At 45.5% G+C, this 16,317-nt stretch overlaps 1 protein-coding gene across 4 annotated transcripts in view; it reads right to left on the reverse strand.

The window, feature by feature from the left end:
* LOC137520978 (tenascin-R-like) overlaps positions 1-16,317 on the reverse strand; it is a 1,044,586-nt gene that overhangs the window by 274,456 nt on the left and 753,813 nt on the right. For all 4 annotated transcript variants that reach the window (XM_068239622.1, XM_068239621.1, XM_068239625.1 and 1 more), the window contains 2 exons: positions 14,757-15,032; positions 7,941-8,056 (listed from right to left, as the gene is read on the reverse strand). In XM_068239622.1, coding sequence (XP_068095723.1) covers positions 7,941-8,056; positions 14,757-15,032 — 392 coding nt within the window. The remainder of the gene's footprint in view (positions 1-7,940; positions 8,057-14,756; positions 15,033-16,317) is intronic.

Genomic DNA, 16,317 nt, shown 5'->3' on the forward strand with positions numbered 1-16,317 from the left:
TCTCTTAGGAAAGGGGGTATCAGCTACTTATTGGGATGATGTTTAATTCTTGGTTATGTTTTCTCTTTACCTATAAGCTAAGGTTCTGTATGCAGCTCCATGAGGTTTTCAAAATTCTACCTCTATGTTTAAAAATTAGTCTGTAAATTAAGGGGGGGGGGGAGTGTATGTGATGCTGCATACAATTTATCTCTAATCCTCCAAACATGCCATCCAAAAAAATGAGGCCACAGTAATAAGCCCTGGAAGATGCCCAAAGATGAAGGGTCCATCGAGTGCTTCCAGCTGCTACCAGGTGTTCCAGGCCATACTCTAGCCTCTGCTTTAGTGTAGTAGTGTAGTAGTGTAGTATATGCAGAGCACAGAAACAAATCTGAAATTGTGACTTCACTCTGCAAGTGTTTCAATAGATCTGGACCTTTGGCGTTATGATTCTTTCCGGATTTTAGGGTCTAAAAGCGGTGCAATTTTTTTGCACCCTTTCAGACCCTAAAACCTGGAAAAAATCATGCTGCCAGGGAGATCTGCAGCAGTTTTACAATCACTCACCTCCCTGGCTCCAGCGCTGCAGGTATGCCTCCATCCTCCGGGTGGTGCTGCAACTCTAAAGTGAAATTGCCGGCTGTCGTCATGACGACAGCCGGCGATCTCACCAGCAGGAAGCAGAGCTCCGGAGGAGAGGAAGAAGAATGGTGGCTGACGTCGGGATCCCCCGGAAGGTATGTAGAAACGCCCGCCGCGCGCTATACTCAGCACAGAGCCTCCCGCGGCTACCCCGAGCAGAGGTCTGGATTACCGCTCTTAGCTGCGGTTTTCCGCCCCGACCCTAGCTCAGGATTACCGCCGAGGTGGTTAAAGGACAACTGAAGTGAGAAGAATATGGAGGCTGCCATATTTATTTCCTTTTAAACAATACCAGTTGCCTGGCACCTCTGCTGATCTATTTGGCTGCAGCAGTTTCTGAATAATACCAGAAACACGCATGGAGCTAATATTGTCAGATCTGACAATCATGATAGAAACCTCTGATCTGCTGCATGCTTGTTCAGGGTCTATGGCTAAAAGTATTAGAGGCAGAGGATCAGCAGGATAGCCAGGCAACTAGTATTGCTTAAAAGGAAATAAATATGGCAGCCTATATATCCCTCTTGTTACAGTTGTCCTTTAAATACCGTACATTCCGGCATATGAGACGACTGGGCGTATAGGACGACCCCCCCCCCCAACTTTTCCAGTTAAAATATAGAGTTTGGGATATACTCGCTGTATAAGACTACCCCTCTTCCGACGCACACCGAATAAACATTTTTTTTAAAAGAATCATAAACTGGTGCTATGTATGAACAGATACTGGTGCTGTACTGTATGTGGTACCCAGTATATAACAGTATATGGGCGACTGACTTGTTGGATTGGCCAACTCTCCCTCTACCTAAGTGGACTGGTCAGCTCTGTCTACCTGTTTATCAGTGCGGTATGGAAGATCGTGATAGATCGTGCTGTGCCCATAAAACACGCCTCTTTCACCCTTCTGGTCCACCCCCTTTTTACCTCCTTCTCTGCCTCTCCGATTTCACACATGTGCACCTGCGCCGCTTCACTACAGTCCTCAGCAGCGAGATCTGAGAGGCGGTAACAGGATAAGGCGCATCACCTGGAATCAATGTCAACCCGCGTATAAGATGACCCCTGACTTTCAAGGTTTAAAAAGTAGTATTATCTGCCAAAATATACAGTATAAACATTGAATCTAATCAGAAAAGGATTACGATGAAATGGGACACAATACAAGCATGTGAGCTGTGGCATCTTAACTGATGGCTTCATTTCCAGGCATGATCTAGCCATAGTATGTTGATGTTGAAACAGAGCCTTTGCAAAATTCAGTTTTGATTATAGGAACTGCATTTGGTGGAACAACTTTGGTGATGAAAACTGGACTGGTCATATATGATCCATAGTGTTGCTGATTAGCCTAAGATTGATGGGACTGCAGTTGTACAACATAGTTCAATATAGAGGAGTGCACAACTTCCATAGCAGGGGCAGGCCTAATGCATCAGTAGGTGGTTGTGTGTGCGTCTGGATGTATGGTCAGCTGACGTCATAACCAGGGCTGTGGAGTCGGAGTTGGAGTCGGAGTCGAGGAGTCGGAGTCGGGGCAATTTTGGGCACCCGGAGTCCGAGTTGGAGTCGGAGTCGTGGTTTCAGAAACTGACTAGTCGGAGTCGGGAGTCGGAGTCGCATGATTTTTGTACTCCACAGCCCTGTTAAGTATTAGACTAAGGAGTTGGAGTCGAGGAGTCGGAGCTTGAACAATTTTGGGTACCCGGAGTCGGAGTTGGATTCGGATTCGTGGTTTCAGAAACTGAGGAGTCGGAGTCGGAAGATTTTTGTACCGACTCCACAGCCCTGGTCATAACACGGCCGTGTTAATTTTTAAGGGGGGTTGCAGACTTAGGGCAAAGCTTTGTCATAGCTTTGTATTGCATGAGGCAGTAAAAAGACAAAGGCTGCAGCATCGATATCAGACAAGATTTCTATCTAACAGTACAAAGTGGGGTTAAAGGATAGGCCTGATATTTAGCATTTTTTAGGCATCAGGAAGGGGTTTGTGCGGAAGGGTGGTGGTGAGGGTTGGGCGTCATCAGGAACAGGGTTTGTGCAGGGGGGATGGTTGCGGGTTTAACATCAGGAATGGGGCCTGTGCACATGTGAAGGGGGGGTAGGTGTCAGGAACAGGGTTTGTGCGGGGGGGGGGGGGGGAGGGGGGGGGGGGTAGAGAGTTTAGGGTTAGGCATCAGGAGCAGGAAGTATGGGGGGGGGCATTTAAGGGTTAGGGGGTAGGTTCTGTGTGAGAGCAGGGTTAGGTTTAGCTTTAGAAATATGGGTAATATTTAAGCAAATTTTACTATTGAAAATTAAGACTGTAAATAGTAGAGTATCAGTAAATGTACTGATAGTATCGCCAGTTTCCCTGTGCTTGATTTTCCCTGGCACCCGTATTTCACATACAGTACATAATAGAACATTTGAAAGAATTCCCAAGTATTCCCTGTGTGTTAAACTGTTTATTTTCACTGCAAAAGAGGAGTAGAAGGTTATCTCTGGTCATCCACAAAGGCAAGAATCTCCCAATGTCTGTGTCTTCACTCTGCCTCCTCCTTTTCTACTGAATAGACACATCCCCCTAGCAACAGCTGAGTCACTTCAGCAAAAAAGGAGGGGGAAGAGTCAGAAGACACAGGCACAGGGACATTCTTGCCTTTGTATATGACAAGTGATAAGCAAGTCTCTACTGCTCAGCAGCGAACATAAACAATTTAACACAGAGTAGTTACTGAAATGTTAGTTTTGGAGTTTAATCCCACTTTAATCTTTAGTGATCTGCCATGATTCAGTGCAGCCTTGATTAGTAAAAACCCTACTGCATGTAAGGTGGTAAAGGCTGCAGGGTATACTAGCCTACTTTTCACTTACAGAGGACCTGAACTCAGAACGTCCTATCTGCTCTATAAGATAAGCAACAGCATAATCTTTAAAAGAAAAAACGTTTGTTACAGCTGATTCAAATCCTGCAATAAATCTGCAGTTTGTCTACTTTTATGAAAGCAGACATAGGGTTACCATCCTGCGTTTACAAATTAGCTACTTTGCCAAGGTAGCCAGTTGAGAGATCAAATTAAAGTGGTGATTAGTCACAGATGAGGGGGAATTAGACACACTAAACTAAATAAATGCGACAAATAGAAAAAGCACAGACACAACGGGGGCCCAAATGGTGCAGTATGTCACAGCAAATGGTAATGGAAGGGTGGTAGGCAAGAAATGCTCACATGTGTTGCAGGGGGGCAACCAACCACTGAAGGCAGATGGAGGTGCACAAACCCGACTCCACTGGGGTTTCCAGACAGAGCTGGAGGTGGTCGCACTCTTGTAACAAAACGATGACCCTGAAGCCTGAATAGTGGTGAAGAGTCCACCAGGGTTCACAGGGGGTGAATCACCCCTCCAACATGGAGGGTAAAGGCACAAGACAGGGGAACCCCCAGGTTCTACACTACAGAACAAGAGAGGCGCCTCACTTGCAGCTATTAGCACACTCTGGTACTTGTATTTGGCCTGAGGAGGTGGGCACGTACCCACGGGACACGTTACCAGTACATTATGAGAATTCATTTAATATATGAATCTGTCTTTATTGAGGTGGACCACCTAACTTTTTTCTATTTTATTGTTTTTAACAGTTTTATTACACCCGGGTGCCTGTTTCCTGTCTTCTCTCTATATACATACAGGGTGCATTTCTCTATGTTTTCCTTCTGTACTGTGCAAGAGTTCAGGTCCACTTTAACCCAGAAAACATGGAGATCTATAGGGATGCCAAGGGGTCTTCCTTTCACACAGCTCCACATACACACAGCCTGCATGTGTCAGCAGAGAACTATGTTGGGAATAGAAGGAAACAAGTGAAAGGTTACATTCTCAGCCTTGCTTGATTTGTTTCCATATGTCAAAAGAACGAAGACATTTTAAATGTACACCTAGTCTTTAAATGCCAAACCAAGGTCTGTGCGCTCAACGGCCGTAAACTGCTCTATTTATCAAGTTCCTTAGTATTATTTCTTGTACCTGAGCTTGTAACCCGAGAGCAGCAGCCGGTATCCCTCTTTATGACAGTGTTTTTTTCTCCGCCTGTTACTTACACAACATCTCCAGATTATACTAAGAACCATCAGTCACCCCTCAGCTGACATAATTGAGAGCTTCATATCCGCCATGTATCAGTCCTACACGGCGCCCAAGTAAACAGCAACATGAGCGCCTTATCTTGCATCCATCCTCTATATTTTCCATTATTGCTGATGGCTTCTCCATTCAGCTGTTCAGCGAAGCATGCAGCTTATAAGCATCCAGTGACATCAAATCATTCACCAGAACGTGACAATTCTCTCACCGCAGCCAACGAAGGTTTGATCTATTTCATCCTTGTTCGAGGTTTCCTGTCTGCAGGAAAGGTGAAAACGCACACGCACACGCGCACGCGCACACGCACACACACACACACACACACACACACACACACACACACACACACACACACACACACACACACACACACACACACACACACACACACACACACACACACACACACACACACACACACACACACACACACACACACACACACACACACACACACACACACACACACACACACACACACACACACACACACACACACACACACACACACACACACACACACACACACACACGCCACTGACAACCAATACTAAAAAGATAATCTCGGTCTTGTAAAAGACATCTGACAAAAGCTCAATCACACATGTCAGGACTTCCAGAGATCTCCCCAGTCTGGTCACACAGAGTCAGACAAGGACACCGCCTTGTGCTGTCACCGGGAGGAGATGAACGCAGGCGGCTCGCAGACAGGTGAAAAGGACTGAACTCACATTTGGCCTAAACCCAGTTTAGCGGCTCTGTGACTCCCGCCGCCAGGGGACATTTGGGGCTGTGTTCAATCGGAATTTATCAGCACTAAAAACGCTTGCCATTGACAGGGCATTAGCACCAGTTTGTATTTAGCGTAATGAATTACCATAGAAGAAAAAAAAAACAAATCCTTACTGGAAACAAAAATGACTCACACAATGTTTATAGCTCCCATTAATTTTTATCGGAAAGGGCTGCTAAAAAAAATGATCTTAGAGGAAAGTGAGCCTAAGAAAAAATTCTGCAATCTAAAACCAGCCAGAGCCATAATCTCCTAGTTAAGGAAAGCAAAGATGACTTCTATGTGAAAAAAACTGCATTTTAATTTGTGTTTGAACTTAATCTGCATAGATCTGCGATTTGGGCCGGAGCTACCATTAAGGCAAAGGGGACAACTGCCTCAGGGAACCGGTCTGCCGGGCCCCACCATCTCCCCAGGTCTCCCTCTGACTTGTGCTCCCCGGAGCCTCTACACTGTTTTTGGCAGCACTGTGACTCACCTGTGCTGGTGCTGTTCTACTTCATCCCCACTGGCTGCCTCTTCTCCATGACCTGTCACATGTCATTACGCATAACATGGGCCGGTCACTGAGAAGAGGCAGTGGGGATGAAGACTGGGAGCACGGATGGAGCAGCGTGCCGGGACAGGTAAGCTGCAATGCTGCCACACATCCTGCAGGTGCCCTGGGGATCACAGTGTAGTTGAGGGGAGGAGGGGTTTAGCTAGGTTGGGGGCTGTGATCCTGCGCTGTGATCCTGATTGCGATTTACAGTTTTTGTAAATTACTTGTATCATGATTAGTCCTACGATCGTCATTATGTGCGGCGTTTTTTGCTATTTTTAGGAAAGGAGGGGTGGGGCTTCATGCTGCATAAAGGAATCTTACCAGAAATCGCATAGTAACATTATTATTATTTAGAATTTATATAGCACCAACATCTTACGCAGCGCTGTACGGAGTATATTGTCTTCTCACTTAACTGTCCCTCAGAGGCAGGGCCGGGCCGAGGCATAGGCTAGAGAGGCTCCAGCCTCAGGGCGCAGTGTAGGAGGGGGCGCACAATTAATTCAGCTGTCATTCCTAATTGTGTATTAAGCAGAAAGAAATAAGAAAAGGGGATACATAGCAGTGACTGCAGGCCAGAAAACTAGATATTAAGGTGTTGGGGAGGTTGTGGGCCCTGTGGCCCTCTTAGTCTAATAGCAATCAGTGTATGTCAGCTGGGGTGGGAGGGATGGAGGGGGCGCACTTTGGTGTCTCAGCCTTGGGTGCTGGAGCACCTTGTCCCTGCTCTGCTCAGAGGGGCTCACAATCTAATCCATACCATAGTGTTATGTCTATGTATGTATTGTGTAGTGTATGTATCATAGTCTAGGGCCAATTTAGGGGGAAGCCAATTAGCTTATTTGTATGTTTTTGGGATGTGAGAGGAAACCGGAGTACCCAGAGGAAACCCACACAGACACAGGGAGAACATACAAACTCCTTGCAGATGTTGACCTGGCTGGAATTCGAACCATGGACCCAGCGCTGCGAGGCGAGAGCGCTAACCACTACGCCACCATGCTGCTTGCTATGTGATTTTTGTGCTCTCCCATAGACTACAACCTAAACATAACTGCAGGAAAACTGCAGCAGGAAGTGCGTTTGTGCTTAGCTAAATATTTTGATTGCTGCAGTGGAAAAGTGGCACCACAGTTACAGTGTTAATTACAGTGCCCCTGCGGTTTCCTGAATGCTATAAAAGGGTGCGAAATCCGATTATTGAGCTAGTAAAAAAAAAAAGGATTCTAAATGAACGTGCACCTGGGGAAATCTTGGTACATTACAGTAGGCCTTCACTATATGACGTCGAACTCATCACCTTTCCATTGTAAGTGACAAAGCAACTTTGCACCTTGCATTTTTTTGAGTGGCAAAATACGTTATATGCACAGGAATCTTGTGTGTATGGCCAGTTTCAGAGACTGAACATTGACTCCCACCACATACACAGAATATGCTTGCAAAACGAAACAGAGCACAAGTATACACACCCAAATATGCTGGTGCTGTGGTCTGTGTGACTGTTTACAAAACTCCATCAGATCAGCTCCCTGGGCAGCTCTTTTACTACACCTGACTCGCCCGCCCACCAGATGAATCCACTGAGAAGAGCAAGGAAGCTGCACTTTATAGAGCTTGGGCAGTTTCTCTTCAGACACACCCAGCACTAGAAAGCTCAGCTGTATGATCAGCTCTCCTGACACAGGATTTCTGTTTTTTCATTCTTTCCAACCTACTTCCCGTTTCTACCAGTGCCTGACACGGCATAGCAAATACTTATGGACTGCAGAGTGCATGGAAAATGCTGGCACTATATACATCGATAATATGAATGATGATAAATAACAGTAATATTAGCATATGTCGGCCTACCTTTGGGGTGAAACTGATCTCCCATCCATCTATAGGGAACAGAGCTGGATCCCACTGCACCTCCACTGATATCTGAGTCACATCTTTAAACTGCAGTCCTTTAGGTGACGAAATATCTGAAAAATAACAAAAGAATAATTATAATGAGCCTGTTAATTAGAGGTATGATGCAAAACTTACATTTTTGAAGAAAATCGCTCTAGTTCTTTTTCTTCTTCTAATACCCCTTTTATTGCTAAATTGTACAAATCTGTGTAATTAAATGTGTTTACCTGCTAAACAAGTTTTACAAAGTGCACAATTTAATGTCCGATCTCTAAATTGCTGTATTTGTTGTTTTGGCTCCAAAATTATTCATGTTGTACCTGACTAGTGTGATGAAGGATTGCCTGGGTGTGTGATGGTTTGCCTGGAAGTGTAATGAAGGCAGAGCTGAGGGTGTGGTGGAGTGTGACTGGAAGTGTAATGAAGGAGGAGCTGAAGGTGTGGTGGGGTGTGACTGGAAGTGTAATAAAGGCGGAGCTGAAGGTGTGGTGGGGTGTGACTGGAAGTGTAATGAAGGCAGAGCTGAAGGTGTGGTGGGGTGTGACTGGAAGTGTAATAAAGGCGGGGCTAAAGGTGTGATGGGGGTGTGACTGGAGGTGTAATGAAGGCGAGGCTGAAGGTGTGGTGCATTGTGGCTTGAAGTGTAATGAAAGCAAGGCTGAAGGTGTGGTGGGGGTGTAACTGGAAGTGTGATGAAGGCGGAGCTGAGGGTGTGGTGGGGGTGTAACTGGAAGTGTGATGAAGGCGGAGCTGTAGGTGTGGTGGGGGTGTGACAGGAAGTGTAATGGAGGAGCTGAAGGTGTCGTGGGGGTGTAACTGGAAGTGTAATGAAGGCAGAGCTGAAGGTATGGTGGGGGTATGACTGAAAGTGTAATAAAGGCAGGGCTGAAGGTGTGGTGGTAGTGCGACTGGAGGTGTAATGAAGGCAGAGCAGTAGGTGTGATGGGGGTGCAACTGGAAGTGTAATGAAGGCGGAGCTGAAGGTGCGGTGAGGGTGTGACTGGAATTGTAAATGAAGGAGGGGCTGAAGGTTCGGTGAGGGTGTGACTGGAAGTGTAATGAAGGCGGGCAGGCTGGCCAAGTTCTGGACTTTTTGCTGCCTGAAGCAAACATTGTAAACACTGGCGTAGCTAAGGAACTTTGGGCCCCACTGCAAGTTTTACATTGGGTCCCCCCAATAATTTATATAATGCAACAGAACCTACCAAGGACATCCACAGTGTGAAGCAGCGTAAGCAGATGAGGGGAACACTTTGGTAATGATTACCACTAAAATATATATAGAAGTGATCATTACTAGCATAGCACCATTGAACAGCTAATACTGTGGTTAAGGAAAGGCCCCTTGTGGGCCCCTCTGGTCCAAGTGCCCAAGTGCGGTTACAAACCCTGCATCCCCTATTGCAACACCACTGACTGTAAGGATGTGCCTCCCCCTCCCCCAACGGGAAAAAACGATTTTTTTTTCATACACATACTGCTGAAGATAGGTGGCAGGATGCTAATGCGTGAGCGGCATCCTGGATGCTGATAGGCAAGATATGGGTGCAAGAGACCCTGTAACCAAAAAACGTTCCCCTGGGGGTACTCACCAATGAGGCTTACCCCTCCGCTGTAGCTGCAGGCAGTCCAGCGCTGGCTCCCACGAAGTGTCCTGGAATCCTCCCTCGACAAGCGTGATAAGCACTGATTTATTTACCTTTCCTGGCTCCAGCGGGGGCGCTGTTGTGGCAAACCGTAGGGAGATAGGCGGAAATACCCGATATCTGTCTGGTCTGCTCTACTACGCAGGCGCAGGAGACTTGCGCCTGCGCAGTAGAACGGACCGACATCGATCGGGTATTTCTGCCTATCTCCGAGCGGAGAGCGGATACTGCGCCTGCGCTGGAGCCGGGGAGGTAAATATTTACATGCCCGCTGTTCGGAGGGGCACAGCGAGACCGGCGTGGGACACAGGAGGACGGGGGAAGCCTCGATCGGATCCAGAGGCTTCTCCCTACCGAGGTGAGTACCCCCCAGGGGAACTTTATGAAGTTACAGGTTTTCTTTAAACTCAGCTATACATATTTGATTGTGACTGTACAGTATATATGATGTGTACACAGGAATCATATATATAGATCCAGTTAAGGATCAGGCGTCCGGGGGGGAAGGTTTTGTGTGAGGGCAGGGTCAGGTTTAGCCATAGTAAAATACCAGTATTTATAACCAATATTTTACACTTTGTAAGTAAAATATTGGTATTTAAAGTGAACCAGAGACGAAGCCCCATCATGTATTTTACCTTATATATCAGTGGGAACATTAGAGAAAACACCTACCCTGCTCTCTGTTTCATTCTTCACTGTTCAGCCTGCTTGTTAACAGCCCTGATAAAATTGCCGACTGAGCATTCAGTCTGGCTTTGCTCAGGAATCATTATAGCTGAGTCATTATAGCAGAGCCAGAATGGGGCAGGCTTGGGCTTGAAAAGACATCAGAGAAGACAGGCTCAGCTATAATGATTCCTGAGCAGAGCAGGGACAAGGTCCTCCAGCACCCAAGGCTGAGACACCAAAGTGCGCCTCTCCATCCCTCCACCCCAGCAGTCACTCACTGATTGCTATTAGACTAAGAGGCGCCACAGGGCCCACAACCTCCCCAACACCTTAATATCTAGTTATCTGGCTTGCAGTCACTGCTATGTATCCCCTTTTCTTATTTATTTCTGCTTCAAACACAATTAGGAATGACAGCTGAATGAATTCTGCGGCCCCTCCTACACTGCGCCCTGAGGCTGGAGCCTCTCCAGCCTATGCCTCGGCCCTGCCCTGTTCCTGAGCAAAGCCAGACTGAATGCTCAGTCGGGGATTTTATCAGGGCTGATAAGAAGCAGGCTGAGCAGTGAAGAATGAAACAGAGACCAGGGTAGGCGTTTTCTCTAGTGGTCCCACTGATATATATGGTAAAATACATGAGGGTGCTTCGTCTCTGGTTCACTTAATAACAATATTTGGTACTTATCCATTAGCCGGGCGCATCCTCTAGGTGGCGACAAAACTCCACCAGAGTTACAGCTTTCCCTACTATCCATGTCGGCCTGGAGGGGGAATAGTAATTAGCGCCACCTGCCGGATGCGCCCGGCTAACGGATAAGTACCCAATATTTTACTATGTGCATTACTGGGCGCTCTAATTTCCAGGTGCCTTTATTTGATGTACATGGGAAGGGGCATGTACGCAGACAGTCCCATTCAAATTTTGCTTGGTGTGTTTGCGTGTGTGTGTGCGTGCGTGCATGCGTGTGTGTGTGTGTGTGTGTGTGTGTGTGTGTGTGTGTGTATGATTTTTAATTACACCCCTGATGTCATTAAATATCTCATAGGTGCCTTCTGATCCACAAGTATAATTTAACAGGTACCCAGAAGGAGCTATAAAATTGTTACTGACAGTGTTTATAGCGTCTCACAAATGTTATGAGTCTTAGAAGACAAGGTGAAAATCTTTTCATCTCACATTTATCACGCTACTGCTTGGGTGAGATAATTCTCCTTCTCACACTTGTCATGGATTGAATAGGAAATTATGATAGCTCCTGCCCCTCCAATATTTAATCAAAAACGGATACAATCTGATAAGTGCAACAGAACAATACTTATTTGCATACATTTTGACATTAGGTCTTAAAGGACCACTATCATGAAAAATTGTAATATTTAAAATATCTATTTCTCCAAGAGTAAAATACACTATAAATTACTCTTTTCCTGTGTTGCTGCCACTTACATACGTACTTACAGTTCTGGCCAAAAGTTTTGAGACTGTCAAAAATATTGGAGATTAGAAAAGATGGTGCTTAAGCTTTTATAATAGCAATTTGCATATACTCCAGAATGTTATGAAGATTGTTCAGATGAATTGCATCGTCCTTCTTTGCCATGAAAATTAACTGAACCCCCAAAAAACCTTTCCCCTGCATTTCATTGCTGTCATTAAAGGACCTGCTGAGATCATTTTAGTAATCGTCTTGTTAACTCAGGTGAGAATATTAATGAGCACAAGGCTGGAGATCATTATGTCAGGCTGATTGGGTTAGAATGGCAGACTTGACATGTTAAAAGGAGGGTGATGCTTGAAATCATTGATCTTCCATTGTTAACCATGGTGACCAGCAAAGAAACGCATGCAGCCATCCTTATGTTGCATAAAAATAGCTTCACAGGCAAGGATATTGTGGCTTGTAAGATTGCACCTAAACCAACAATTTATAGATTGCCCAGGCAACAGACAGCGGCATACTTTTATTAGAAATGTTGCACCGTGTCATGGCTGTTACTGAATACTTAATATTAAGACTTCAGCTCTACTTCACCTCACCTGAGGTGAGACTGATATGGAGGCTGCCATAGGTGTTTCCTTTTAAACAATACTGGTTGCCTGGCAGCCCTCCTGCTCTATTTGGCTGCAGTAGAGTCTAAAATACCCCAGAAACAAGCATGCAGCTATTCTTGTCAGTTCTGACAATAATGTCAGACTATCCTGATGTGCTGCAGGCTTGTTCAGGGTCTATGGGTGAAAGTATTATGCTGGATACACACGTTGCGTTTCCGCGTTCGATGCGGCCGTCGATACGCGTCGATTCGATTATTTCCGACATGTCCGATTGAAGGTTCGATGGATCGTTAGGTCGATTTGCCATACTTTACATGGCATTCGACCTAAAAATCATCGAAATTCGTTCGGAAATGTTCGAATCGACGCGTATCGACGGCCGCATCGAACGCGGAAACGCAACGTGTGTATCCAGCATTAGAGGCAGAGGATCAGCAAGACAGCCAGGCAACAAGTATTGCTTAAAAGGAAATAAATATGGTAGCCTCCATAAAACTCTCACCTCAGGTTCACTTTAAGCACTGATGAACATACTTTGTATGTAAGTGAAGGCCTCAGTCTTACCTGCCCTGCCCTGATCTGGTGGGTAAAGGTGTTGGCCTGATTCTGGCTTTGAATGAGGTCGAGAAATGATCACTGGTTAACCATAGATGGCTCTCACTGACACTGACATATAATGTAAAGACCCAGACAATATGCTGCGTTAAATGACACCTAGCAAAATCAATTAGTGGGCGCAGTGACACCTTGATTACCTTCAAATGAGCTATGCATAAAGTCAGATAATTAAAAAACAGGAATGGTTAAAGTCATTGACAAGGCTCTAGATTATGCTGCATTCTGCTCAGGAGGAAGGTCACTGTTTACAAGAGAGAAGAAGATAGTGTACAAATAATCAAATAAGCGCTTAGAACTCAGATAATGAAGCTTCTAATGTAATTGCACCTAAGGACGCTGTATTAATGTTATCAATATGAAAGCAAGTGGGACATTTAGAACATCTAACATTCTGAACTGAATGCTGCCACACTACTGCTAGTTCTAGCAATAATAATAATCACCATAACAACCAGAAAATGATCATTCATTAGTAAGACAACACAGTGCAAAAAAAGAAAACCATCACTGCTAAGGAATTAAAACTCTTGCCTGGAAGAGAATAGCTTCTGAGTGGAGGGGATAAATGAAAAATGTCAAAAGTTCATATGTATTTAGCTCTCTAGTCTAGGACACAGAAAGACTGTCATTGAGCAAAGACAAAATAATACAAACAAACAAAGCACACTTATATCGCGCTTTTCTCCTGGTGGACTCAAAGCGCCAGAGCTGCAGCCACTAGGACGCGCTCTATAGGCAGTAGCAGTGTTAGTGAGACTGGCCAAAGGTCTCCTACTGACTAGGTGCTGGCTTACTGAACAGGCAGAGCCGAGGTTCGAACCCTGGTCTCCTGTGTCAGAGGCAGAGCCCTTAACCATTACTCCTTCAGCCAATGAAATAAATGGTTTTTACATTTTTAAACAAAACATAAAACTGAGGGATATCTAAAAAGTGGAAAATGTTTCCCTCAGTTTGCTACAGAGTGCATGAAGTGAAAATAAATGAACGAGATAAACACATATCTATCCTCGTCCTAAAAATTACTTTTTCAACTTTGAAACCAATTCTATAGCATTAGCTTATTTGGCCATGGCTCTCCTGGCTCTCTGCCTATCCCTGAAGTCAGATAAAAATTGGTTTCAGAAGCAACTGCCAATCCTACACCACATGACCACTGCCTTGCATCTCTATTGGGACAGACGGGGGTGTGGCTGGACCAGGACATCCAACCATCTTTTGCAACAGCTATGTTTGGTTGAATTAACATAGCTGGATTGGTGGTAAAACTGCATAGCATGCTGCTTTTGCATCAGTTTAAAGTGGACCTGAACTCTTGCACAGGACAGAAGGAAAACAGAGAGAATGCACCCTGTATGTATTTTTAGAGAGTTTAGCCTGTCTAATCTCCCCTCATCTGTGACTAATCACTACCAATCTCTCAGCTGTGTCAGCTCAGGAGTCTCTCCTGCCATGGCAGAGCAGCTAATTTGTACATTTTAACAATATCTCTGCTTCCATGAAAGCAGGAAGTAGACACACTGCAGATGATTTGCAGGATTTGTATTAGCTGTAATAAAGAAATGTTTTTCTGTAAAGGTTATTATGCTGTTGCATATCTTTTAGAGCAGAGAGGAAGTTCTAAGTTCAGGTCCCTGTTAATTGCAGCAATCCACTCCAGGATCACTTTCAAATCCAGCTGTCTCCCTGATTTTATGCAATACAGTAGATCCCAAAATATATATTTTGCCCAGCATTGCAATGTAATATTACACACAGAATCCATGTCTGTCTATGGAAACTCACGGGTGGATGTAGTGATGCTGGCGGGCTCGCTGGTGATGTCACTGATGACAGAGCAGACGCTGATGTTATAGGTTGTTCCCGGCTCCAGCTCTCTGATGGTGACAGCGCTCCAGTCGCCGGGGACTCTCTGCTGTAGCCGCTGCTGAGTCCCCCACTCTCCGGGCACCGCAGGCTGGTAGGATATGACATACTCTGTGACAGCTGAGGTCCCTTCCCAGGTCAGGTCCATCCAATGATCCCCCACCGCTGTCACTGAGAAATCCACAGGCGGAGCAACTAGAGAGAGGAAGGAAGGATAAGAGTGCTTTAGTGTATACAGCAAATCTTGTGATTCAGTGCACCACATTCATGTGTCATTATGTTTGCATACATATATATCGGCGATGAAAGACAAGGAATGGCACTGGAAGAATAATCTCAAAATCACACAGAGAAAGCTTTGGAGGATTCAGGAATAGGGATGGCCAATGAGATGCATATAAGTCGAGTTGATGCAGGCTATGCAAATTGTGCATGTAAATGTATGCAGCTTCAAAACGCATCCCACCAAGAAAGGATTCGATTGGTCCATCCTCAAGGTGCAAATATGTGTATTATGCAGCAACAGCTTCAACATTCCTATTCAGGAATAAGCAAAGCTGAAAGCAAGAATGGGGTTGGTTCTAATTTAACCCTTTAGCAGCCAATATATTTAGAGGTTTGCAAGTGCTCCAGGTCAATTTATTTTAGCACAATTTTTTTTATTTCTTTATCTGTTACATTTTCTTGCTTCTAATAAGTACTTCTGTAATGTGTATTGATGGCCACTTGTCACTAGGGGGCAGTGTGAGACAATAACAGAGGACTTCTGCTTTGAGTTTCTATATTTTCTGCTAGAGAGAGAGATGAAAGCATTACAAAAATTTACAGCACAACAAGTTCTGCCGACTGAGGTCAAAAGCAGTGCACTTATCTCAAACAAGATGACTCTATTGAAGCTGCTAATGGGTTAACCAGTCAGGTTGAATTCATTAGTAAAACTGTCCAATGCTAAAATATGTTCCCGCAACAATAAACCTTATTGCTGTTCTCAAGGCATTTTTGTGTTTTTGTTTCTTCAGTCAAACCCAGTGCACAGGACTCCGCACATGGAGACCAGGTTACTTGGGGCACATAGCCTCAGGACTCCACACAGGGAGACCAGGTTACTTGGGGTGCATAGCCCGAGGACTCCGCACAGGGAGACCAGGTTACTTGGGGTGCATAGCCTCAGGACTCCGCACAGGGAGACCAGGTTACTTGGGGAGCATAGCCTCAGGACTCCGCACAGGGAGACCAGGGTACTTGGGGTGCACAGCCTCAGGACTCTGCACGGGGAGACCAGGTTATTTGGGGAGCATAGCCTCAGGACTCTGCACAGGGAGACCAGGTTACTTGGGGAGCATAGCCTCAGGACTCTGCACAGGGGGACCAGGTTACTTGGGGCGCATAGCCTCAGGACTCTGCTCAGGGAGACCAGGTTACTTGGGGTGCATAGCCTCAGGACTCCGCACAGGGAGACCAGGTTACTTGGGGTGCATAG

This window comes from Hyperolius riggenbachi, chromosome 6 (assembly GCF_040937935.1).
Source record: "Hyperolius riggenbachi isolate aHypRig1 chromosome 6, aHypRig1.pri, whole genome shotgun sequence".
NCBI classification, from domain to species: Eukaryota; Metazoa; Chordata; class Amphibia; order Anura; family Hyperoliidae; genus Hyperolius; species Hyperolius riggenbachi.